Source organism: Tyto alba, unplaced genomic scaffold (assembly GCF_018691265.1).
Source record: "Tyto alba isolate M040663 unplaced genomic scaffold, T.alba_DEE_v4.0 Super-Scaffold_20000042, whole genome shotgun sequence".
Taxonomy (NCBI): domain Eukaryota; kingdom Metazoa; phylum Chordata; class Aves; order Strigiformes; family Tytonidae; genus Tyto; species Tyto alba.
Genome location: NW_024881293.1, coordinates 4335780 through 4363095, shown reverse-complemented (window position 1 = coordinate 4363095; position 27316 = coordinate 4335780). Strand labels below are relative to the sequence as shown.

At 38.8% G+C, this 27316-nt stretch overlaps 1 protein-coding gene across 28 annotated transcripts in view; it reads left to right on the top strand.

Moving 5' to 3' along the window:
* The first annotated feature begins 750 nt into the window (after nt 1–750).
* KIF1B (kinesin family member 1B) overlaps nt 751–27316 on the top strand; it is a 97091-nt gene continuing 70525 nt past the window's right edge. For 20 of the 28 annotated variants that reach the window (XM_042794200.1, XM_042794194.1, XM_042794210.1 and 17 more), the window contains exons 1-4: nt 849–1139; nt 6475–6661; nt 23382–23458; nt 25326–25505. In XM_042794200.1, the coding sequence (XP_042650134.1) occupies nt 6556–6661; nt 23382–23458; nt 25326–25505 (363 nt within the window). In that variant the 5' untranslated portion in view covers nt 849–1139; nt 6475–6555. The other 8 variants (XM_042794211.1, XM_042794209.1, XM_042794217.1 and 5 more) reach the window with 3 other exon arrangements.

Genomic DNA, 27316 nt, shown 5'->3' with positions numbered 1-27316 from the left:
GCCACAAAATAAGTTTTTACTGTACATGTGATACTATTGAAAGTACAAAAACTAATATAGCACTACTGAAACAATCACATAAAAATACATTGTGAGATCTACAGAAAATAAGATGCTCAGAAAACGGTTTTGGGGTGGGGGGAAGGGACAATTACTGCCTCCCCTCTGAGCCAGGGGTGCCAGGCCTTCTTCAGGACTCAAACTCCGGGGTCCCACTTAAGTTGGCGAACCCGCTCCCTCAGCCCCCGTTTTGCGGCAGGCCGACACGCCCACCTGCCCCGGGCCCCTCGAGGCGGAGCCGCCAGCCAGCCGCATACATTAAAAAAGCATTTTTTTAGTCACAAGTGCCCAATTTCTGCTCACGTCTCTGGTAACGACGCGCAACATCCCCGGGCGCGCAGGGTAGGCGGCCGCCGCCGCCTCCAGGGCCGCGCATGCACACACCACGGCGGAGCGGTGAAAAGACACGGGTGTCCTCGCGCCGCTCGTTATAGGCTCAAAGAGGGACGACGCGGCTCCGTCCCGAGCTCTGATTGGCCAGGGAAGGGGGAGAACTGATTCCCCGGAGGGGCTCGGCGGAGAGATTGATTCAGCGGGAGGAGTAGGGCCCGTCATTGCGGGCGGGCATTCCCGGGCTGTGATTGGCACGGCGGGAGGCGGGCACACGCCTCTTCTGCGCTTAGCGATTGGCGGATGGGGGGGAGGAGGGAGCACCAGCGAGCGGCTATTGGCTAGGCGGACGTCCCTTCGTCTGCGGAGGTGGGTCCGGGCGCCGGGCCCCGCGATCCTGTCAGTGTGGGAGCGGCGCTGTGGGGAGCGCGTCGCTGTGTTCCTTCTTCCCGGTGCGGCCTTTCTCTTTTCTCCCTCCCCTTTTCTCCCCTCCCTCCCTCCCTCCCTCTTCCTTCCTGCTCCTTTCCCGGCGGCGGGGGGAGAGGGGGGGGTCTCCCGGCTTCGTCGGAGGCAGCGAAACGTGATGGGGATGGCCGGATTCTTTTCTTTCCTCCGCCCCGCACTGCGTTGCTTCGCCGGCCGCGCCGCCTTTCCCAGCTGCTGACAGCGCCGGCGGCCCCGCGCTGCCCGCGTCCTGCCGATCCCCCCCCGGCCCCGCCCCAGGTGAGGGGCGGCTTGTGCTGAGGCAGGTGGGTCCGGCAGCGAGTTGGGGGCGAGACGAGTGGGGAGGACGGCTGGGTGCCGGGGCGGGGGGGGTGGATGCCGTAATGCGGGTGCGGGAGGCGGGCGTTGCTGTTTCACGCAGCTCTTCGGCGTGGCGTGGGGGGACACGCCACGAGTGGGATGGGGCCTAGGAAGTGGCGGGGGGGTGGGGGGAATTGGGGGGTGTTGGCGGGACGGCGTGCCCCGGAGCTGTCAGGGCAGCGGCACAAGGGCGTGGGGCCCGGCTCGGCCTTTCCTCGTCTGCATCTGCCTGATGCACGGGCTCGTCCTCTGCGACGCTGCCTTCCCCTTTTCCCCGGCGCTCCGAGCCATGGCGGGCCGGCCGCTTCCCGTCCTTTTAGTCGGCAGAATTCCGTGCGCTTTGTGGGTCGCGAAGATCGCCGCGTTTCGCCGCCCTTTTTTGCCTCTTTTTTAGCTCAGATGAAGTGGAGGCGATAATTGCTTGTTGAGGAGGGAGGCATAGTCTCTCAACCAGCCGGAAGATGCAGGAATGTAAAAGGATTGTGGTTTTCAGGGTGTTTTTTTGTGGGCCTGTAGGTATAGGATCTGTGCCTGGATTCAGCACAGCACAATTACTGAGGCAGCCATGTTGGGATGATGATCTGACAATCCTCGGTGAGCTAAGTCAGGAGGCAGGCGTCAGGAGACAGGATGACAGGCCTGGTAGTTTTGGGGTCATTGGCAGAATATGGGTGTTAAACTGGTTGAAGAACTGGAATTCACCAGAGGCAGGTGGTGGATTTGTATCTGTTCTCTGAAACGTAAAATACGTTCGTACCGAATTTTAAAGTGTATTTGTCTCTACTTCCAGCTCTTCCTTGGCTCAGTTCTTTTCGTTACTGCACAGTCCAGTGCATTGCTGTGTTGATAGATAGCCATATGTTTGGATGATCAGATTTGCAGTGCATTTCCAAGTTATGCACCACTGTTTTGCCTGGCATCTTTACTCAGTACAAAGATAGCAATTCATAGTGTATGAGTTCAGTTGATATATCAGACTGTCATCACTACCTGATCCTTAGTGGAGGACCTAAATTAGAATTCCCTGTGGTCCTGTTGTTCCTAAACCCCTGCTGCTCTGAACAGCTGTTTTGCTAACTTTCCATATACTAATCTCTATTCTTGTTAATTGTCTTTCTTTAAAGCTGTTGTACTGATTAATTTAAAAGCAATCATTTTGTTTAAAAGTTACCACAATTTCTGGTGGGCACACGTATGCAAATATGACACAATGGCTGGCTACGTTAAATAAAAGTGATGCTTCATTTGTGATATGTGGTGGTTTTTTAGATTTTTATTTGAATGTAGAGAGACAGATTCTGAACATTGCTTTCATAACCATTTTGAACTTGTTGCAAACTTCTCTGAACATGTAATTTGGCTAAATACCTACTCTGCTTGTAATTTTATTTCCAAAAATAGCAATACATTCTGTATTTTGATACTCTGTAAAGACTGGTTTGCCAGAACTTTCAAATACATCCAGGGATCCAACTCTTAATAAACAGCTTGTTTCTTTAAACATTTGTGTGAAAGTCTGAATGTAGTTACAAGTGCTTTGAGACCACGAAGGGTGGTTGACCAACATCATTGGGTTTGTCAGCTTGAATAACAGGAAATGGGCGAGATATTTAGATGATTGGTTTAATGACACACTTTAATGTTAAAACCTCAATGTGTGACTTAGAGGGTGGATGGTGGATATCTTTTAAAAATAGTTTAACATAAGTGGGAAATTAATATATAGGATTTGCTTTTGTGCTGATGGAACTCACTAAACAACTTAAATATTATCTGCCACCTGTTTCAGAGCCAGAGGTATGTCATGTCAAAGACTCAAGCATGCAGTTCCCGTCTTGTCTTTGTTCCTGATTGGGATTCCACAGACTGAATCTTAAAAGATACATGGCTAGTAGACTCTTTTAAGACGTTAGGAGAATGATTCATTCAAGCATGGATGGCAGCCTTCTAAGCCTATAATGAACATTAAAAAAAAAAAAAAAAAGCTGTCTTTTATAAAGATTGTTCTTCTAAATCTGTACCACAGACTGTATTGCACATTTTGTTTTGCTCTGTTGCAAGTTATGTCTCCTATTACCACTCTGGCGACATCATTTTGTAGTAGTAAGTGATACTACTGGCAAGTGTGAACTGTGAAAAAACAGTTGCAATTTATTATCTGTGATGCTGTGCAACTTGGTCTCATTTTGCCTTACTTTATCATTTTGTATGATGAGGGCAATACTGCCTTTATAAAATGTTACAACCAGTTACAGTTGCTGATAAGTGGGGAGAAAAAAAACTCCAAACCCCAGCACCTTAAATTTATGGGAAGCTTGGCAAAATATACTGATTTTGGTTCATTTTGTTCTTAATAAAAATTAAATCTTCCGTGGCATTCAAAACATCTGAAATCCATGTGCAACTACAAGTAGGCATATTGCTTACTTTAGCTATGAAAAATAGCAGAGTTGAGAATGAATGAGGTTTAAAATTACACCACATTTAATTTCCTGTGAGCATAAAAGTTATAGTTGGGAAAAGTTGGTAATTACAAAAGTCTAGCAGTTCAATTTTTATGCTGTTGTAGGTGATTTTGCAACCTGTTCTGTAGGAATTTCTTCACAGCTATGTTTCAAACAAGGCTATTATTTAGCTAGTGCATATGGAGTCTCTGGCAGTGTGCTTTTCATGCTTTCTTATTAATATGGTGTTCAGAGGTACTCAAGGATTTCTTTTTTTATTTGGAGTAGATCATTCTTTCAGTCCATCTTGTTTGCCAATTTCCTAGGTATACTAGTTATCTGCAGAAGTTAATGTAGTATTCTGAGAGATATTTCTATGAAAACGTCACCAAAAAAAATGTTTGTGTGTGGGAGTCTTCAGTAAGAAGGATAAATGAGATCCCTACATTTAATAAATGACATTATAAGAATACATTTGTTGTATTTTTGTTTTCTTTGAAAAAAATACCGCCTTCATTAATGCCCTTACCTTTATTCATTGGTCCTTGTGGGAAGTTGATAAAATTACAGTTTTCACATTAATATGGATAGATGGGGAAAGAAAGAGGACAACCACTAGGCCACTGTCCGGTAGAATCTCTGTAATGTGCTATACCCTATGAAACTTCCATCCACTCATCTTTTTCTGCAAATCTGCAGTCTGACAAAGTAAACCGTATCAGTGTGACTTGATAGATTTCTCAAATTATATTCCAGAAACAGAATACTTAGTGGCCATTTACAGTAACATTCCTGTTTTCTAGCAGTAATATTCAGGGTCAGTTGAATAATACCGCTGGGCTGTATCAGGATTAGTCTTGTCACTTAGCTTTCATGTGAGGGCACAGGTACTTAGACAAGGGTCATGTTAAGAAGGGAGAACAAAAATTCCATACAGTAGTTACTCAGGAAGAAGGTTTATAATGAAGCTACATGTTTGATACACTTAGTTATACAGAAAAGTAGACATCTCTGAGCAAGAGTGAATAAAGCAGTCCTCTAAACCAACTCTGTTAACCTTTGAAAATGATTCAAATTCATTTCCATTACTACTTTACTCTAATCTATGTTTAAGTTTTTAATAAAACTTCTTAAAATTCTGTACTAACTTAAAGTTGACTGTGTGGCTGTGTCATGAATCATTTTTCTATCAGTTTGCTGTACCCCTAACGTTGAAATTTACTTGGCTTATTCCAAAAGACATTCCTATTCTTCTAGTCTGCTGAGATACCTCAGGTACCTGCTAAAATAAGGAATCATTTAAATTACTTCTGCTACTTGGTGGAGTAATTTAATGCCTGCCTTGACCATGTGATGGCATTAATGAAGTAATGCAGTTTTATTAAAAACTTCTTGTACTGTGTGAACATGTGTCATAACTTGAAGTCAGCATGTATATACCTTTTGACCAGCTGTAGAACTTTAGAGCTGAAATGCTTTTGCTTTAGATCTACTAGTAAGTTTTCTTTTGTGGCACTGTGATTGCAGTCCTGAAATGAGCATTTAATTGGATATGTGGCTTATAGATAATCAGAAAAGATGTCAGGATTCTTGGGCCATACATAATGACTTTTGCTGGATAGAGTTCTGCCCATGTTAACTCAGATTCAAGGTAGAAATGGCTGCAACAAGTCAGACCAAAGATTCACCTAATCTGGAATCCTGTCTTCAGCAATGGCCGTAGCAGCTATTCAGAATATAAGGATAAACCCAGCATGCAATCATGTTTTCTCAGTATAGTCTTCCAGGCTCAGAGAGTCTGTGCCATGGAGGCTTTCCTAGCCAAGGGTGGTAGTTTTTTACTCAACTTTGATAGCTTTTTCTCTGAATCTATCTTAGTGCTTTTTGAGTCTATTTAACTTCAGTACTGATAGTATCTTGTGGCAATAAGTTAGCCTGCTTAATCTTAGACTGACTGAAAAACTTTCTTCTAAATGGGAAAGGATGGTCAAGGACAATACAACTGAACCGATCTCTATTAATCCTACATGTCCATGCTGTCTTGAACGTGCCTTGAAGTTTGGATTGTGGGTATTAGGGATAGTTTCTTGCAACTAAAGTGCTCCATCATTTGCACACAGTAGGATTTGAGTAAGTATTTTCATAATGAAGATGAATTTGCTGTTGAACATCTGCTGAAGATATGGATAGTAATATTTACCCCAAAGGCAATAATTTCTGATTCTTCTTCTTCTATATAGAGTAGTGTGTCCTTTAATCACTAGATATACAGGTAGTTCATGAGGTTTTATTTCCTTTGAGAAGAGGACTTCCCCAGAACTGCAAAGGGTGCTTTAAAGTTATCAAGTACACCCTTTTCTCTGGAATGGTGTGTATGGAAAGTCAGGGTGATATGGCCCATCACACTTTTGTTACTGTTAATGTTACTGCTAATGCATTATGGCAGTGAGGGTTGACAGCCAGAGAACCTAGACATGTAGTATATGGTAGCTAGCTCATGCTGAAATCTAAGTAGCTGTATCGTTACTGCTAAAATTATCTTTGTTAGGATAAGCCTAACACATGTTGCAACCAGATCTTCATTTTGGTATTGGCATCCCTACTTTCTGGGAAGAAAACCAAGTAATGAAAACAAATATGTTTGTACACTTCAAAAGAACTGCTTCAGATGACAGAAACTTTTGACTAGGGAGACAGCATACAAGTGCTGTTCAGGGTGAGGCAGGGTGATTGTAGAGTAGAAATTGAAGTTATTAAACAACTTTGAACCTCCCTAATTTTATCAACGTATTGAATGCAATAGCTGTAAATAACTAAATTATATTTTTCTCTTTAGAAAACGCCAACAAGAAGGATAACTTGAAACACTCTTGACCCTTTCACTTTGAATTTCTTGACTGCACTACAAGCAACCAGAATGTCGGGGGCTTCAGTGAAGGTGGCTGTTCGGGTCCGGCCCTTCAATTCCCGAGAAACCAGCAAAGAATCCAAATGTATCATCCAGATGCAAGGCAACTCAACCAGTAAGTCTATTTTAATCTCATAAGGCAGTCTTTCTCTTTCTTCTCCCTTCGTGCTTAATCCTCTTCATTTTGTCAGACTAAACTGACTAAACTGTGTACTTTATACCTTCTAGAATTACTCTTTTAGGGAATCTTCTCTTCGGAGGCTGTCATTAGACACAAGACTGTCTCTGAATTTGACTAGAAAGTCTTAATTCACGAGTACCTTGATTTTGATGCAGTTGTTTATGGTGTTTGCTTGTGGTGAGCTGAGGATTCTCCAGAAAGGTCAGAATGCCAAGGTGAAAACCTTTTCGTTATGTTCAGTGTGTGGGAATATCATGTGGACTGTCAGACGCAGGGATACGTTGCAGACCACCACATGATAATTGTTGCAATGTAACTCCTGCTTGGGTCTGGTGCTTTAGTTCTTGGTGTGCTTATTCCGCAGTCTGTGCCCTTGTTTAGGAGCATAATTTGAGTGAGAAACCTGAGGGGAAAAGGATGTCAAGTTGTATGATTTTCAGGTTAGATGTCTAAATAATGGCAAAATAACAGACTACATAAAATCTTATTTTCTGACCAATTTGAAGTGTTAGGATTCTTAAATAAATATTGTGGGATGAATTCAGAGAAGACTCTTCTATGGGAAACTGAATACAGGCACACTGTTTATGGAATGTTTGTTTTTTTTTTTTTTTTAACATGCGTCTTAAGATCAAGGCAGTATTGATAGCATTTGCTGCAGTGTCGTTGGTCATGTGTAGACTAATACCTTTACCTATAAACTGCTCTTCTTATGGTAGTTTTTCAGTTACATAATCAAGTAGAGTCATCTTGTCTGTAGCTGTAGGAAGTAACATGCCAAGAGTACTGAGTTACTTCCCTGTCTGATTACTTGAGTATTTACTCATGCTTGTTAATACATGGAGCTTTTATACAGGCTCCTCCCTTTTTTTTTTTTAGCTGGTACTGTACTTCAGCCTGCTTCTGCAATGGAATTTAACTCCTGGTTGTGGTCATTGAAATGATATACAATGTTTATGGTTTCATTGGAAGAGACACTGTACAGAAGAGAGCTTGCTTTTCAGTGCAGTGAATTCTTATCTTTGGACCTTATGTAGAATATTACCCAAAGAAACATTTTTGGGAGTTGGATTTCAAAACTTCCATTTAAAATGGGGGGGGAGGGGGAATGTTTAGAAATCATCTCATGTAGAAACAAGTGCTTATATCTCAGTGTTGCCTGTCAACTTTCAGACCAAACCATTGTTGAATGGAAGAACTACAGATGCCATTAAATGGAAATGCCACCAAGTTCCAAACTACAGCAGCAGCACTGGGTGCCACTGTAATAGGTCCTCTTGCAGCTGTCATGGCATGACAACAATAATTTTAGACACTTACGGTTTTTAAAGTCCAGGAGCCTGTGGAAACACCTTTCTTGTGGTACAATGACAAGGGTGACCAGTGGATCTTTGTGAGTTTGACTAAGTTTGAAATGTGGTGTAGACAGAAGACACTGTTTTTGTTTCTGAATGCTAGAGCTTCACTACAAAGACACATTTTCAAGAAATGGCATCCACTTTCAAAAGGGGGAAAATACGTCCTGATTTATCTCATTGGAAATTTCTTTACAGGTTTTGCTGTATTTTGTGGTCTGGAAATGTTCTAATCTTTAGCCTTCTATTTGGGTCCTATGGCTCTGATACAAGATGGGTGATAGGACAGGTGGTCAGGTTTAAGTCACCAGGGGCCATGTCACCACCAGTGGGAAAGGAATCATCAGTTGCAATAATTACACATTCTTACAATTTGTGGGCTATTTTCTCCCTGTATTTCCATCTTAGAAGATAAATACAGAGGAAAGCAACAGACAGGAGTAATTTTACTCATTGAACAGAAGAGGATCACATAATAAAAGATACAAATAAGGCATTGTTTGGTGAGGAAAAAACCTGAGCAGAAATCTTATCTCCAAAGAATCTTCCTAACAAAGTCGTCTGACGCACATAACTGAGCTGAAATTCTTCTGAAATGCATTTAGGCTACGTTAGATTTGGGGGCATAAATGCTGTTGCTATTTCTGCCAAGGATTCTTTCTTTTTCATGATTCTTCAGTCTTTGCAGCCTCACAATTACACTATTGAACTCCTTATTATTAAGGTCTGAACTTGTTGGCTACAAGCTGACTACAGAAAGTGAGAATGTACCTGACACATCTGATGCAGCACCTTCAAAATGAAGGGAATTCAGTAACAATTTTTGCCTGTGGAGTTCCTGCCTCATACTTTCAAATGCACTGACAAAATGATCAAGGCTTTCGTGTCTTGCTTCGGAGAAGTTGTTTTTTTTTCTCATTTGTGCACTAATCAGGTTGACAGGAGGCACATCTGAGACGCTGGTGATAAGTTGGGCAGCGACTGTTTTAAGCCTTCAAGATCTTGGAATTAAAGCCTGATGGACTATTGTGATGAACAGGATTGATGAGATGGTGTGGAGTCTGATTGCTGAGAACGGAGTTTGACTGCTACTTGAACTTTCATTCTTTATTTATTGAGTGGCGAAGCTATTCTAAAAGTCCTTTGTGGCTCCTGAGTTTAAACCTTGTCCGAGTCTGAGTTTTGTAAATGTATTGGCTGATACGGGCAGAGAGTTAGATTATAGTGAAACTGAGGCAAAGTGCTTGGTACTATTTTAAGGAAAACAGTATAGAGATACAGATAGTAGTGTATCACAAATATACTCCATTTATGTGTGTTTTTTTGTTGTTTTGTTTTGTTTTGTTTTTTAATGAATGTGTTTAGAAAGGAGTGGGTTTTGACATCCATAATGAAGTATATTCTTGAAGTTGGATTGCCACCAGGGTTGTTGCCTGACATGCTGCTTTTGTTTGTCAGTTTTGTGTGAATTTGGCTGTTTACAGCTTTTGGGGTTGCCTGTCACTTGTGGTGGGTTTGCCAGCAAAACAAAGCATCCTCTCCTGGGTTAGAAAGCTTATTCTCAATTTTGTTACACAGTTTAACTTTGCCTTTGAAGCAAAACAAGTGTACTTTTTTTTTTTTTTTTTGGTGGGCTTGAGGTCTCCTACAGTATTAACTTGTAATCCTATCTAGTTTTTATGGAATTTTTGGAAGAAGATCAGGATCTTTAGTCAAGATCTGTAGTAGAACTTGATCTTCATAATTTCTCAGTGTTTAAAAAATGACAGTGTAGCTGTATACAGTTCTATATATGTCTTAATCTCAGAAAAAGAGAGTTCTTACAAAGGTCTTTAACCCACAGCGTTAAGAGCACTTACTGTAAGTAATTGGGACTTCTATTTTTCTGTTGGAAGTATACAAAATATAAAAATTTTTAAATCAGTACTTGAAACATATTGTCTCTTTTATTTTGTCTGCTATATTAAGATGACAAGACTAAATTTTGTTTTTTCCCCTTTTTTAGTTGCAAAGGTAATACAGTATCTTGCACTTAAAGAATCATCAGTATTTGTTTTCAAAATATATGCTGCAAAAATGAAATTCTGCAGTCCAACTGAAGTCACATGTGCTGACTGCGTTAAAGGGCTGGTATTTTGGCAGCAGGCCTGTGCTGCACAGATCATATCTAATTGCAGATGGTATCCGTTTGAATGATACCGCCAGAAGTTCTTCAGTGGAAATGGGAGAAGTGCAGGTAGGAGAATAGAAGATAATAGAGGAATTCTTAAAGACAGGAGGAGTTAGTTTGAGATTGCAAAACACTTTCCAGTGATGAGGTAATGTCACTGTCAAACTGGTAATAGAAAAACCCTACCAAAACAGTAACTGAATGAGATGAATTTAAGAGAAGACCATTGATTTTTTTATTATTATTATTATTATCACATAGTTATGATCTTAAGAAAGATAGGATTTGCTTTCAAAAGCACCTGCTATGCATTTGGATTCAGTTGACCTAAATGCTTTATTTTCATTTGGATTTATGTTCTGAAGAATGTATCTATATTGTTCATTGGGCAGAGGTCACTAGTAGATATGAACATATGCCTGTAAGTCTCGTGCCCACTCAGGGCTAGGCACAGTGTAGCTGTCTTTGTGGCATTGCTTATGGTGTAGTCAGCCATGTGAGGGTTTCTGGTGTGAGAAGGGAAAAGTTAGTGGGCTCTGAGGACTTTTCATATTGATAATTAATTCCCTAGGGTGATCTTCTCTTAGCAGTCCTTTCTATCGGTTAGCATGACAATGCCCAATATAAAGTTTGTTTCTTATTCTGCTTCTTACAGAATATTTTGAAGTGAAACTTGGCATTGCTAGACATTCAATTTGCCCTTTGTGGTGGTGGTGGTTTATTGGTAAAATCCCACCTAATATTGAAATGGACCAAAACTTCTGAAATAACTTTTTTCTTTTCCTCTGAGATAACTTCCTTAAACTTATCAGTCTTTAAAAAAATTTGAAAGTTTATCTGCTTTAATATTTTCTTTAAGTTACTGGATAGATGCTTTATTGTGCTCTATGTCAAAGTCACAAGCAGCTTTTTGAAATTAATAATTCATGAATAGATCACGGTTGTTAGCATATCTTGATTGAATATGCTTTAACTCCTGCTTTTTCACTTTTTTTGTTCAGAATAATTTACACCAATGCATCTTACCTACAATGTATTAATTGCTTATTGCCAGTGCACTTCATTAATTACTGGTTTTATGGTGAGTGGGGAAAAAGATTCAGCTGTGTAATACATGGGATGAAAGGTGAGCTATAGGTCTAAGAGTATATTGTGTGTCAGTAATTCTTGTACTCATTTTGTATCAGATTTTGAAATGTAACAAATGTAAACAACGTTGACATTGCTGCCTTGGATTATTGACCTAAGAAGCTAAAATATTATATGCCTAAAGACTTCCTTAGTGTTGTGGGTTTTTTCTGTGGGTTTGTGTTTTTTTTTTGTGGTGAGTTTTTTTTTTTTTGGTTGGCTGTGTGGTTTTCTGTTTGAGGTTTTTGTTTTTGTGTTGTTTTGGGGTTTTTTTGTGTCTGTGGAAGTGATTTGATAATCCCGTCAGTAAATAAATAATGCATAAATAGAAACAAATGGAAACAAAGCAGGGGTTCAAGCTAGTAGTTACAAGACAGCATTTAGGTACTCATCACTAGTAGAGAGTCCAGCTGACTTTTTCTTTTAAAAGGCTAAACAAATATGTAGAAAACTAAACTAATGAAGCAGGGAAATAAGTAAGTATCCTATGTGGAATATGTCTCCTGCAATGGATTTTACATTAACTGAGCGTTAGATGGATGAAAATAGGTTTTAGCATCTTGTGGGTTCCAGTGACAGAGTCAAACAAAGTTCTCAAACTACAGTTAATCTGAGATTATTGTTGGCCATAAATTGTATCAATGTAGAAATGTGCCTGCATAGTCTAGGTTATTTTGAAAGATATGAGCACAACTGAATCCTCACGTTAGGAGTGAAAAGTGAAAATGACCTATTTGGATTTTTAACTCAGCCATAGTCTCGTCTCCGTGGCTCGGTGATGTTGGAAGGCTCTTTTGTGGACTGCTTAAGGTATTGGATGTTTAATGAAAATAGGCACAGTGGAGCGGTCCCATCTGCCAGTAACAATAGTCACAGCTGCTGCTGTGGACATGTGGCAGTTAGGTTCTCAAGCAGGCATCCTTGGCATCAGAAAAACTTCGTAAGGCATTCTGGAGTTAATTTGTAGAGGCTGAGGAGAAAATATTTCTCCTCTAATAGTGGGGTATTTTTTTTTCTAAGGTTTATAAACCTCTGGTCTAAACCTAAATATTTTTAAATAAATAAAAAAAAAATAGAGAAACATCTAATTCTAGTTCCTTTTCTTTTTTCTCCTTTAATTTTTTTGTCTTTTAAGATGTGCTCTCTATGCAATTGTTCTGGAGCAAAATAAAAATGAGTGGGAAAGCAGGACTAAACTTAAGGCTTTTTGTTTATGGCATGTTTGTTTAAATTAGTTATTTTTGAAATATAATAAAAACGTTACTGATATTTGAAAAATAATACAGAAGTCAGAACTATTCAAAGGTTCATAGAGCAAGATAACATCATCATTCAGCTAGTACTTTATTGGTATACATTGACAGGGGATATTGTTAAATGTTGCCTTTTTCAGTGTTATGTAACTCTAAAAACTAGTAACATCTTTTAAAGAAGCTTAATCCTAAGAGGGAAAAGAAAATATGGTTTTCTGATCTTCGTCTTTCTGTTGTAATTTTTAACTGTTTTCTTAGTGAAAAGACACACTGAAGGGAAAAGAAACCCTATTGTGTGTATATGCCTTCAGGAGAACATTTTTTTTTTTTTCCTGTGGTATTATTCTGTAAGCATAGTTCATATAGTTTCACAAAGGAACCTGTATCATGAGAAAAATCTATGCCCTAAATGACTAATGAGAAAAGTCCTTATAAGAAACTGGCTTATTTAGACTAGTTCTGAGTACATGTTAGGTAGTAATGGGAATTAATATAGTGTTTGCTACATAGGTAGAAAGGGCAAGAAAGAGTTCATTGTAGTTGTCTTACCTAATAACTTTACTTTGTTAATCCTCTTCATGAGACATTTTCAATGAAAGAGTAGAACAGGTGGGAGGATTCATTTTCCTAGATAGATTTCAGTCTTGACTCTCAGTTTGTCTTCTGAAAATCACTAATTATATATATCTCAAAAAAATAAGCATACCCCATTTCTGATGACTTGTGCCTGCCAAAAGCATTGGCTTTTAAAGCATGTCGTTTATAATATTTTTTCTGCATACAGCTTGCGTTTTTGTTTGTTAGTTTGTTTGTGATTTGCTGTTTGTTTTTTTTTTAGTGTTTCCAGTTTTTTATGCTTGTATCTTGCATGATGAGGTTGTCTTGGGAAAATAAACAGCAGTGGAGGAGAGTCACTTAACCGTTATCTTGATTTTCTGATCTGTAAATCCTCATAACTGTGGTTAAAACTAGATGAATGCTCGTCCAGCATGTTAATACTACCTTGCATTCATGGTAGATGTTTTATCAAAACAGGCTGTTTTGTGGGAAGATAAATTGTGTGTCATGTGGAAGATGCATCAATTGTCTCACAGTTGAAGGTTGAATTGGGAACTGATTTGAAAGACAAGTCAAAGAGGTCACAGTAGTCGAGGTTACCCGAGTTCTTCCAATGCCTCTCCTGCTTCCAATTACATTTGTTGGAAATACTGTAACAGGGAACAGAAGGTTTGAATGCAAGTTTGTCTCAAAGAGAAAATGGAAATGATAGCTATTCTCTTTAAATAGTTGTCCATGAGTGGAGTTTGTTGAGGAGTTGCTCCTGCTTCTTTATTTTGTTTCTAATAGTACTGGGTAATGCTGAATGCAGGCAACAAGCAAAGACTCTACATATGAACATTAGGGCTTTTTGTGTTTTGCAGGGTTGGGGACTCTGTGTTGCTTGTCCATAAGTCTGTCTTAATCAGTGTTTTTGAATGCCCTACAATATTAACAATTCATACATGTTAGAAATCTTGAGTATTTTTTTGGAGAAGAAAAAAAACTGGAATTTTTTTAGATGCTTCATTTTCCTTCTAAAGCCTCTCTACTGATTGCATAAAAATAACTTGAAGTGTTAATTCTGCACAGTTTAAAAAAAAAAAATCTTTGTAAGATGACTTCGGGGAGGTGGGAGAAGATGAACATTTAGTGATTTTTAAGTGTTAGAGGTACAAATAATGGGCCTGGGGAAAGATCTTGGGATGGCTGGGATGTTTCAGCTAATGTTAAATGCAGTTGGACTAAGTTTATGAAACTGTTACAGAGTATAGAAGTATAGTAGAGAGAGATGCTATTATTGATGAACCCAGAAAAGTTTTCCATTTCTGGTGAGTAAACTGTGTGAAATGCTGCCTCTTCAGAGTTAGTGCCCACTGACACAGAACTAGCACTTTAGAGATGATTCTTTTTATTAAATGCTTAAATAATGTGCCATCTTTCAGTATGCAAGTAGAAGTAAAGAAAACTGACATTCTCAATGAGAACTACTTTAAGAATTGGGTATTTTCACTACATGAATCTTGTAATAGATTGAGGCTGGCAGAACTGACTCCCCGGGATTCCAATGCTACATGATGTCCTCTTCATGTAGTGCTGGTGTGTGTCTGAAGGTCAAAATGGCCTTTGAAGAAGGTGGTTGGCTCTTGGAGATATAGTCAAGTAAAAGCAGGTGGTGAGGGGAGGTATTTTGTCTGCCTTGAAGCAGGAAGCTTGAGGAAATAATTCAGCTCAGCTCCAAGTGCTTAGCCAACTACCTACATAGACCTGATATGCATCTTCTGCAGTAGGACATCTTCAGGTAATCAGCTGACAATGGAAGTTTTGGAATGATTTTGGTTCAGGTTTTCAGATAGGTAGAACAGTGTGGTTTGACTAGCTCCCGCTTGGTGCAAAGCCTGCTGTCATGCTGTTCTCCAAGAACACCAGCTGTAGAGATGGTATTTATAGCACTTGGATCTGTAAGAGCAGCTGAGGATGAGAGCAGCTTTCTAGCAGCTTCTGTGAGCAAGCATTTGCCTTGTGCTGGTGCTATTGAGGCTAACTCCCTCCCCCATCCAACCTTTCTCCCAGTACAGGGCTGAAATTCCACAGTGGGGAGAGAATCCGGTTGAATTCCAAATGAGCTGTTCTTAGCTTCTACTTGGTTTCCTTCCCTTTTAATGATTTGAAAAATGCAAACAGTGCTTTGAAAAGCAAGCGCTGCTTTACAAGCTGGAAGTGTCCATTTCCCTTCATTTATCTCTTCTAATAACAACCCTGAAAGTCTGTCTTATAAAAACAGTATAGCCATATATCTGATTGCAATGTATGCCTAGGAAAGAAGCCTGTATTAAATGTGTCTTTGGGGTGTTATTCACGTTCCAACAAATAAAGAATGCCTGCTCCACCCTGCTCTCAGTAAGGAACATGTTCTCATTGTTGTCATTCCAGTCTACAGATGGCGCAGATATATTTTCCAGACCCATGCATTTTAAGAGACTGTATATTTAATGTTGATTTGATCTTGTGGAGTCAATTTTGAAAGCCCCAGATCTTTTATATTGGTTAAACTGACTAGTCAGGCATCATAAAATAGAAGTACTGCTTATATTGATTCAAATAGAGTTTGAAGAAGGCACAAAAATTAATTATTTGGTGTTTGGTTCCCCAAATGTTATCCCTTCCAAAGTTCTGCCAAAACTAGCATGTTTTTTGAAAATTTCTGCCTATTCCTTGACCAATGATTAATGAGAACAAAAGTGAAGACAGGACAGTGCTTTTCTGGGAGTTGTTATCTCTTAATATGTGTTGGCATTTGGTAGGAATGTGTGCTCTGTGTAGGTTACTGCTGCCACTAGAATTACTGAGGCTGGTGTGAAGCCTCTTTTGTGAGATGAAACCTAATTTTATTTCATATGTAGAAATTAAAGAGGCTTTGTGGCTTCAGCATTGACAGATCTGGTAGCAGTGTGGGAATAGAAGATATAAACGACAGAAAGCAGGCTGTATTGCACAAATGATGAAAATTGAGTTTCTTCGATTCTATACTTGACTTTCACTGTTACTGGGTTTTATTTCTGTTTGGCAATTGATAGCTTGTTTTGGTTTTGTTTGTTTGTTTTTTAAAAAGCCAACATTATCAGTCTGTCTACCCCCTAGCACAGACTGTATATCAGCTAATCCCAGGATTTAGCTCAAGTTAATTCTGTCTGCTGGTGTTTATCTGAAGGGCAAACTGCAGTTAGACAGTTCTTCACTGGAGCACCCTACAGTGACTAATATGTGGCATGTCTGATGGCAGAATGCCCTGTAATATGACTCTGATTGCTAACAGAGGTGGAGCTGTTGAATCTAGTGACTTGATTTTAAATGCTATGAGGGTTAAGAGAATAATTCCAATTCTTACCTCTTGTATGCTTTGCGCTCTGTCTCTCTGTTCCAAGAGTTTATTAGGAAGAATTGCGTGTATCCCCAGATACCAAACTGCAGATAATGTCTAACCTGAAAAATTTCTGCTATGCTGGGATGAAAACTGACTGGGCTTGGACTGCAAATTCAGTGTCACAATCTGATATGAGATTTAAGTGGTTAAGAAGTAGTTTCAGTCATTCTTTGTGCTTGCAGAAATATTTTTGTGGCTGAGTAGATGGGAATGGAATGAGGGGGCTAACCTTGGCTAAGTTTGCTTGCTTTGGTTTTTTTCTGCTTTTTTTTTCTTTTCCCCCTCTCTCTTCTCTGTAGGTTTCCCACTGTCTGTTTACTTGGTTAGTTTTAATGGAGAATGGAAGTGTAAATCCAAAAATGAAGGCTTGAAGTGAGAATGTGTTTGTGCATATGTCTAGGAAGAAGTGAGAAGACAGAGAATGCTGCTCCAGTTGAAAGTGTCCTAGAGATTGTAATTTTGCATCAGGTCTCTGTTGTGTTCCACACTCCTGTTAAAATTGTAAAATAAAGTGCATATTTGAGGTGTGCTTTTTGAATTTCAGCTTCGACAACTCACATTTGGATTGTAAGGCAGTAAAGTTTAAATGTCCAAAATAACAGTAGGAACGCAAAATAATATATACTACAAAATACATGGGTACTGTTTCAGTTGTCTTTCAAAGTTTGCTAACAGTTTTTGCTAGAATTTAAAACTCGCAATGAATTCGATCTCATAGATTTGAAAGGTTGAAAGTGTATGTTATTTTTGTCCTAGCTGATAAAGCAGATGGTAGATGTTATGAAAAATGTTAATTAAGGAACAAGTAGGATGGACTGTGGAAGTACCTTATGCCAAGAAAATAAGTTCCCTGTTTAAGTAAGGGCATGTTAAAATCCAAATGTTTTGTGGAGATTGGTTTGTTACTGTTGATACAGCACATGTAAAATTGTAATTCCTTCATTGATTGTGGTCCTCCTTTCCCCTTGTTTTTTATTAGGCTGTACTGCTAATACAGTATACTTCTCCTGTATAAGGACTAATTAGTTAAAATATGTAGGTCTGATGTAATGATACAAAATTTTAGGTTATTTGATGTGAAGAAATTTGTTTTGAAGCTTCCTTACCTTCTGGTCAGTGACATATAAAACTCATATGTTCATAGTTACAGGTACCAACCAACCAACACCCCCCCCCCCAGCCCCCGATTTGAACAGCTAAGTAGCTAAAAAGAATTGTTTAAATTATTTGAGCTTCAGAGAACATGTGGATTACTCTTGCTTAGAGGCACCTCATATGGTGTGAATCAGCTCTGTATGGCTTACTACATAACTGTAAGGAGAAGGAAGCTTTTAAAATGCAAGCTGTTTCTCTAGGTTGGATCGGCAGTGGGTATTAAATAAACTGCTTCAAATTAAATGGTAATGCTACATGGCTGTTCACACAGTGCACTTGTATTTGAATTTTATTTCAATTTATGACATGTAATTACTTTTACTTATTCTATTTGCTTACCAAGGTAGAAAACTGATGTAAGTATTATGTCTTAAGGTGAAGCATATCAATCAAAATTTCTTGAAATTAATAATTCAAATAAAGAAAAGGAATAATATGGGCATTTATCTCCCTCAACTGAATCAATTATTTGTAGAGTATATTTTAAAAATACGAATATTCCCATGTCTTTTTCTCAGACTTCCATTCTAAAGGTAAATGATAGACCCTAATCCAAACTGTGGTTGATGCTTTGATCCCGGAAGATTTTTTTAGACACTGCAGTAGGAGAATAATATCTTCAACTTGTTTCATCCTTTCCACATTTTTGAATTGTGCGTGTAACCTTTTTCAGTAACAATGGTATACAAGATGGGGATTTTGTAAAATATCCCTTCCAGTTTCTGCTTGATGCAGAAACCTTAACTTGTGGAAAGCTGAAAGATTTCACATGACCTAAGAAGTTGGCTCTTGGTGAAGCAAGGGGCCTGAAAAGGGGGTTGAGTTTCTCAGAAACTGTCTGCTTAGGCGATCTCCAACATTCAAAGTTGTTACGGTGCCATGCTGATGGTAACTAATTATAGCTGCAGCACAAAGCATTAGTGTCAGTTTGCAAACAGAAGAGTTAATTGCCACATTGGACCTTTGAAATAGCAGATAAACAAATTTATTCTGTAAGATAAAAAGGCCATTAATGTGTTCCTGCTGTGATCGTCTGCCTTATTGCCTTTCTCATTTCCTGAGGCTCTGTAATTAAACCATTAGCTTGCGTACCATGCCTTCAGTCTGCAGTGGTGAGAGGAGATAGATGACGACCTATTTCATGATTCACTAATACAATTTATCTTGGCCTTTACATGGTTTAAAAAACAAACAAAATAACTGAAAAGCTTTTAGTGTTGTGTGTATTGGAGACACTGGAAACAGTCCTCTTTTAAAATTCTGTTTGTTTCCTTGTTCGGCTGAAAACACAGCTTGCTGAATAACATGGTACATAAAATCATTGTTGCCCACTTAGTCTAGTTTCTGCATGGTGTTCCTTTTTTTTTTCCAATTTGGTGTATGAACTTTTAGGATAAAGCTTACCTGTACTATAAGAAGTCTTTTAATTTCTTCAGAAATATCCATTAGCTTCCTTTAAAAGTAACTAGATTTCATGGATTTGCTTGTCCTTCCAAAGTAGATGGTTGGTGCAATAGGCACCTTGAAGTTAGGTCAGTTACTTCAGCTTGAATTCTTAGTTTCTTAGCTGCCTCACCATCTTCTTTCGGGTGTCTTATCTTGCATTATTGCGTACCTGATCACGTGGTTCAAACTTGGACCGTATCAGACATGACTGATGCTAGTAGCTACCCATTCGGTGCTCAGTGTTCCAAATGGAGAGGGTTTCAGTCCGATTGAAATCCAGTGAAGTCGTAATCTTGTATTTTGTCAATCAGTCAGCTCTGCTGGATTCATTTGTAGACAGACTGCGAATTCTGTTAAACCAGTGATTCTGAAAATGGAGGGTGTAGACTCTGTGTAGGAAACAGGAATGGGGATAAATAGACTTCAGGCTAGGACTAGAAGCTGAGTGAAAAGGCTGGGACTGGATCACAGTAGTGAGGGACAGCATGCAGAGTTCCTGGCAGCCAGGAGGTTTTCTGTGACCTGTTCCTGTTGCAGTGGAAGGTTTTGGCCAGGCAACTGCATTCCCGACCTCTGACAGAGCTGCCTTCTTGCACGTTAATCTCCTTTTCCTGATATGCTTCTCAAGATATACTTTGCCAAAACATGCATCCTAGAAGGTAGTTTTCAAAATAGTGTGCTGGGTGTGGAACTTGGTGTGAAGTTGCTGAGGAAAGCCTGTTTAAGAAAATAATTAAAAATGGCTTAAAAAAAAAAAAAAAGTCGTGCAGAGTGGAACCACCTGCATAAATCACAAAGCCTGAACTTCACTCCTCACAAATGTGATGGATCAAATTTAAGCTTGAAGCAATTAGGGTGAAGCTGTAATGGCAAGCTTGTAGTGCCTTTCCAGACACTAAGCCTGTTGCATAGCTAGGGATCTTGTCTTTTATGGGTGGTCAATGTGCCCTTATGCACAGCGAGTTGAGTGGAAAAACTGGCTATTATTCTGATAAAATGTTTGGCTTCATTGCTTTCTTTTTTGAAGTGGTGGACTTTTCCTAGAGATATTTAGTGGGTTTTTTGTTGTCTTTGTTTGTTTATTAAAAAAAAAAAAAAAAAAAAAACAAAACAACCAAACCCAAACAAAAAACAAACAGCTAAGGGAAAGTGTATGTTTTCACATCAAACCTGGTTTGGAATAATACCGAGATTTGTGCTGCTTGTTCTGTTTTCTGTTTCTGACAATAGAATCTTAAAAGACAATTTACCTCTTGTTTCCTTGGAGAGACCAAGCGCAGCTTTGCCTTGTCCAAGAGAAATGTCCTTTTTGCTTATCAACAACAATATAAAAATGGAAAAGAGAAACTGATGAATACTCACTATTTCACTGTTGATTCTAAGAAGAGACATATCAATCATACCATGAGTTAAATAAGTGAGATCAAAACTCTCTTTTGTGGTTGCAGTTGCACCTTAAAGTCAAACTTCTCTAATGTGACATTTGGATAACCAGTGTGTGTTTTTAGGTTGTGGTTAAAAATGTGTTTTTTGGTCAGCAAAGATGTAGCTAGGCTTCTGCTTGTTTTGATTGCCTTCACAGTTCCTCAGGCTGGGAGTTTCCCATTTCTAAACAGTGTTGCAAATGCAGTGTACCAGTAAAGGTCGTTGCTCCTCTTTTTGCCTAGCTGTGACTCCTCTCACAAGAGTAGTATTGGGTTAATAGTTGGGGTTAAAATGATTTGCTGCTGAGATTAAGCAGCAGACTGTATATTGTCAGTAGGGGTGCTGGCAATACATCTTTTCATCAATCTGCTTAGAATTGTGTTTACAGTACACAGGTATAGTTTCTAGTACATAGGAATGGGTTCTATTTATTGTTGCATTTTTCTCCTTTTAATGGTTAGGTTACTTTCCCTTGAATTTATAACGTAAAACATCTGAAGAAAATAATGGTGTTGTTCACCCCCAAAGGTTGTTACATTGAACTAGTGTGGAGATTGGTTTTCATTTGTTCTGCTTTTTGGGGTAGGAACTTACGGGTACAAGGAAGTACTACTTCCTTACCTTTCAGGGCTTTGATGTTAAATAATTGAATGAGAACTGAGGAGTTGTTGAATTCTATCAGTCTGGAAAACAATGGAAGGAGAGGACTGATCTAAGTTTGGGGCAGGGGAGTTGTCTTCTGGGATTTGTTATTTGTTCACTTTAACTTTAGAACTGGTTTCATAGCACGTGCTTTAGATATACTGCTGTTTGATCAAAACTAGTAGAGGGAAGTTAAAGCCATATATGATTGCTTAGGTTACCAGTTTGTTATGTGTTGATGCCCATGTTGCTATCCAAAGCCACAAGCATTTTTGCCATCAGATACTGTACTGGTGCAAGGCATATTATTCATTGGCTTTGCATGTCTGTCAGCTTTTGTAAGGCAAGAATGTCAGCACAAGGTGCATCCAAGTGAAATGGAGTTGGCCACAAGGAATTGAATAGCAACTGTTGCTATTTGCAATCCAGACAGTGATCTTTTCTCCACACTGTAATTTTGGACAACCGCCCTGCTCAGGGACACAGCATCTGGTAGAGGAGTGATTTAATTTTAATGGGGATTCTATAACCACACTTTCAGAGATTTTGGTGCAACATGATGTTAAGTTCATGTTTGAAATATTAAGAGATGTGGGTGTTACAATTTTTATTTATTACAGAAGTAAAGGGAGAAGCCACCATGTCCCAAAGCATAGCTTAACTGGCATGAATATGTGGGAAATAAGCATCCTTTATTTAGGATGACTGGTATCAGGATGTAAATCATCCCCAGGAAGACTGTCACCACCTTAGATAGCTTCTTTCTTAGTAGATTTTGTTTGCATATATCGTAATTAGTGTATCACTTCGAAAGGCAGATTGCTGCTTTATGTGCAGATGGGTATGTGTAAATCTAAGGTGGTTTATCTAATTTTGATACCCTTGAGAGTATGCCTTTTTTCAGTCCTTACTTACACAGATGGTGTTGAAAACAGCTGCTGGAAATAATAGATTTAAGTATTTCCAGGACTGTAGTACTGAAAAGAACAAAGCAGTAGAGATTCACTTCTGCAACAAGAGCTGTGCTTTTAAATTAACTTCCTTGGAATACTGGAACTACAGACATTCTGAAATGACAGCTGAATCCATTGTGTATTACCTCCTCCCCAGGCAAAGGTTATAGGAAGCTGCTTTGTTACCAGGTAAGAAAAAAATCAAAACACACCAAAACCAACAACCTAAAACATATCTGGAAGAGCTTTCATTAATTGTGGGGAATACACGTGTGGGTCAAATATTGAAAGAATTAGAGGATCCAAGAAGAAGAGAAGAGCATAAAATTTACAGAAGTACCAATATGAAGAGAAAACATTTTTTGTTTGTTAGCAAAGCGTGTTTATTCTGGTAAAGTGTTCAGTGACTTAACTCACCTTTTGAATGTAACTTAAAAAGTCTTTAATATAGGAACTACACAAATGCGTGTTTTCATTCTGGTTTTGTGTGTGTGTGTGTGTGTGTGTGTGTTATTTATCATAGGGCCATCATATATTTTACTTCAGTTCCAAAGCAAAAAAACCTATGCAGGTTGGTTGGAGGTCACTGTGAGATATCAGTCCAATTACAAATCTGTCTGTAGACTTTGTGCATGTAAAAGAATGTTGGAGTCAACTATGTGGATAATCCCTGAAATGTCTGTAGGTCAAATTTTCTTCTTCCATGCCCTGAAAATGCTGAACTTCTTTAAGAAAATCCTCCTGCAGTGAGCCCTTGTACTGTGTAACATGTATTTAAAAATAGATTTGAGTTGTGCTGCTATGAAATCACCAGGGATTCTTGAACTCTGTTTCGGATCTTCCTTCTTGCTAATAATCCTTCAACTCCTCAAAGCCTGTCCCATTCTAAAAGCCACTGGACCAGGATGATCTACTTCTGACTTTCTGTCCAACAGAAGAATTTTGTTTAGCAGCAGTATTCCTTCTAGGATTTTTTTCCCTTGACTTACTTCAAGTAAGGCCTACAGAAATGCAGTGTTAGGAAGCTGTGAGTCTATTACTTTCAATCTAATTACTCCTGTGCAGTGTGGCAACTCTGAATTTGCAAATTAGGTTGAGGGTCAGCAAGTTCATTAATTATCTTCCTAAATGTTGTTAGCTAAGAGTTTGAATTTTTTTTCCTGTAGGTATTATCAACCCAAAGAATCCTAAGGAAGCACCAAAGTCCTTCAGCTTCGACTACTCTTATTGGTCCCACACATCGGTAAGTTGTTTTACAAGAAAACCATTGGGGTTTTATGAGGGGTTTTGTTGGAGGTTGTGGTGACTGGTTTAACTGTATTCTCTTATGATCATGCTATCCCTGTCAGATGTTTCTGCTCTGTCTCTCTCACCCTCACTCAGGTTAAAAGGTTGTAGTTGTATGTTGTCTTTTCCTGTTTGGTAGAGAGCAGAAAGCTAAGCTCCTGAAGTTTGATAACAAGTTCTAAATATTTGAAAGATGTCTGAAAATATTCTCCAACAATGTTCTGTTCTAAGTATTTTAAGGATGAGTGTGAAACACAGTTAATTTAGTTTTGCTCTTAGATAAATGAAAAGTTGCTCGAGTTCTTATAGTTCAGGGAGAGATTTGGTCTGGGTTCCTTTTGTGTATCTGGAAAAGGCAGAGCAGTGATCCATGATTCAGATTAGCTGCAAAAGCAATAAACTCTCATCTAGCTCCTCTGCCCCACCCTCCTGCAAATTAGTGCTAAGGTCTTACTGACTTCCAGTAATTGTTCTACAGCAGAACTGTGTTGTTCTGCCATCTACCCCTCCCCTGCTTTATTTTCTCAAAATACACAGAAAGAAGGTATAATGCATTTCTCTAAGATTCTCTCCTCTTTGCACAAACGCAACATAAAACATCTGTGTAGCTAATCATTACTATGATCATTTTTTCAAGTATATTTACGAAAGGGGCTTTCCTGAATGATCAAGAGAGGACATCAGAAAAAAAAGAGCATATACACTGAACCCAGCTTTCTATCAGTATTTTTGTATCCTGTACCATGCCTAGAGCTGCATCCTGGATTGCCTCTGACTGAATGTTGGAGTCTGATCAGTGCCATGCCTGAAATTCACTACTCCTAGAAATTACTTGTTTTGAACAGGTTCTGTACTTGCCTTGAGATCTGGCAAGTGTATTCTTTTTGACATCTTTACCGTGTTATTTTTTTTCATTGCATGTATTGATGCCTTTTTAAAATGTAACAAACATTTTAGTCAAGTGTTTGAAGATGATAACTTGCTTTGTCCCTATACAAATTTCTATCACTGGATGCATCTGCAGTAGAGTTTTTGTTTGTTTTATCCCTGGGCTAAATAGCTTTACATTGGCTTTCATTGGCTTTTTTTTTTTTTTTTTCTTTCTTTAATTGAATGTTATATTTCAGTTTTATTGCTAACCTTGAGTTTAGCCTTAGAAGAATGTTCTGATACATTGTCCTTGACTGGTTCAGGTACTTGCTAATTTGAAATATGTATTAACATACATAGGAATTTTGTAGTCACCAGTGAGGTTGTAAGTAGAAACCTGGATTGGATTAGACAGTGGAATCGGACAGCTGCAAGAAAACCTTGGTCATTTTAATGATTTGGTTAAACTCTTTTAGTCTTTAAAAAACCCAACAAAATAAACCTAAGCAACTTCGGCTTCTCTTTTCCCTCTGCTACTCTTCAGAGCCCTTGTTAAGACCAGTCACTGTGGGGTTTTTGTAGCTTCCAGACCTCTATTAATTTGTTTTGACTCTCTGAACTCTACTTTTGATTTTTTTTCTTCCCCGCTTCCCTCCTTCCAAACACCCTGAGTCTCATTTGTCAATGATCTTGCATGACTCTTTTCCAGTAGTGTCAACAATGTTCACCAAAGAGAATTCTTGGTGGAGCATTGGTGGAGTGGTCCTGCAAGCATTGTCATTGTTCTTCTCTGCCTTGGGAAAAAGCTGTGTGTAAAAATGTGCTACATTTGCCTCTTCCCAAGTGACTGACCTGCAAGATAGAAGTAGAAAAAAACCCAACCAGTTGCTTTGTGAAATGTTACTTGAATGATAGGATAGGACTGTATTTATGCTTTCTTCATGTCTTTCCAGCCTGAAGATCCCTGCTTTGCATCTCAGAGCCGTGTGTACAATGATATTGGGAAGGAGATGCTGCTGCATGCCTTTGAGGGCTACAATGTATGCATATTTGCCTATGGACAAACTGGAGCTGGGAAGTCCTACACGATGATGGGCAAGCAGGAGGAGAGCCAGGCAGGCATAATCCCCCAGGTAGAACAGAACCCAGAAAGGGGATTTGTTTTTTATAGCATGTTCAGACACACACTTTCTGATTTTTATATTGTAATAACAGTTAACAGAGCACCACAGCTTACTTCTGAAGGGAAAGAAAACTGCTGGGGAAAAAGAGCATTATAAGTACTTCTCCCTGTTACATTTTTTTTTTTTTTTAATTGTACTGTACACTCTGTATTTTTCCTACATTCAATTTCTCCCCTTCCCCAACAAACTAGTGAATCGAGATCTTACTCACTGAATTTCTTGTTTCCTTCTCTGACTTGAGCTAGGACAGCACTTAACCACTTTGTATTCAGCAGGAATACAGAAGGTGGTATTAGTGATGAACATGACAGAAACATTTTGTGGAAACAACTTTCCCAAAGCTAAAAACTGAATAATATATCTTGGTAAGACATGAAGGATATCAAAACATTGGAAAAAAATATTTACAGCAACTGAGCACAACCCAGTGCAACTTCCCCCCCTGAAATTTGTTTTTGGTATTTGCCATGATTGAGATACCCCGACAAGCAATTTTGCCTGGCAACAATTTTACTGTCATCATGAATTCTGTAGCAGCCAGATGTGTGACACTTTTTCTAAATGCAGGCCTTCCTCTGTGTGTAGCTGCTGACGTTGGCCCAAGTTTGTTGGAAGAAAGTGTATTCCTCCATTACCAACACAGACACCTGAGGTTGGGTTTCAGGCGCTGAACACCTTGAGTCCTCATTTGGCTGCAGGTTTGCAGAGGTTGGCCTTGTGCCACAGGTGTGAAACAGCCAACATAGAGCGTTGTTCTCTGTTAAGAGCGTGGGCATATGTTCTGAAATAGGTTGCAAGTGTTCTGGTGATTAACTTAAAATAATGATGAAAGCTAATGTGATGAAGGACGGAATTGATATATCTAAGCATTTTGGTTTTATTACAGTGTAATAAAACAGTGTAAAAGGGGAAATGAGCTGAAGATCTGTGACAGCAGCTGGGTGCTAAAATTCTTGGTTGTAATCTTGATATTCCTATTTATTTTTTGGAAAGATCAAATACATACAGATAAAATGTTGTCCTAAAAACCCCTCAATTTAATAATGATTCCATAGATTTAGTTAATGCTCCTGTTATCTACTACAGTTTTAAAACAAACTCCAATTTCATCAGAGGCCTTCTCATAAAGGTATAAAATGAATTAGCTGTTTAGACAGACCTTATTGAATCCGTTCTCTTGTCAAGTACACAGAAGGTACAGCACAATCATGTTCCAAGTAACACAGGTTGTTGACATTAAACTCTTATGTGTTGGCAAAATTCCCTGTCTGCCAGTCCCTAGTGTGAAACTTTATGATACTTTAACCATGTGTTGACTGGATGCTTCAGAGTGCGTACTTTCAAAATTAACTGTATTCTTTGTAATCTGTTTATTTTTCATACAGTGGCTTGTAGACATCTGTTCCAGAAACCTTTCTACTCTTATTTCTTTCTCTACCCATGCTTTTTAATCTCCAAATACATACTAATGGCTTAACGGCTTGCCCACTGTTCCTTTCTTCTTCCATCATTGACTTAATTTTAGTTACTTGCAGACAAACACTCTTGAAGCATTAGACTGCTGATAGTTAAAGTATATTTCATATAAGATAGTTAAAAAATTTTGAAATAATTTTTGCCTATGTATTTAAATCTGAATCTTGGAACTTCAGCACACCGAATAAACAGACTGTTGTTTTTATGAGACTAGGAGAGGATTAAGGATTTTAATAATAATTTTCTAAAGACGTTATTTCCATTTTCAGTTATTATAGGCGTTT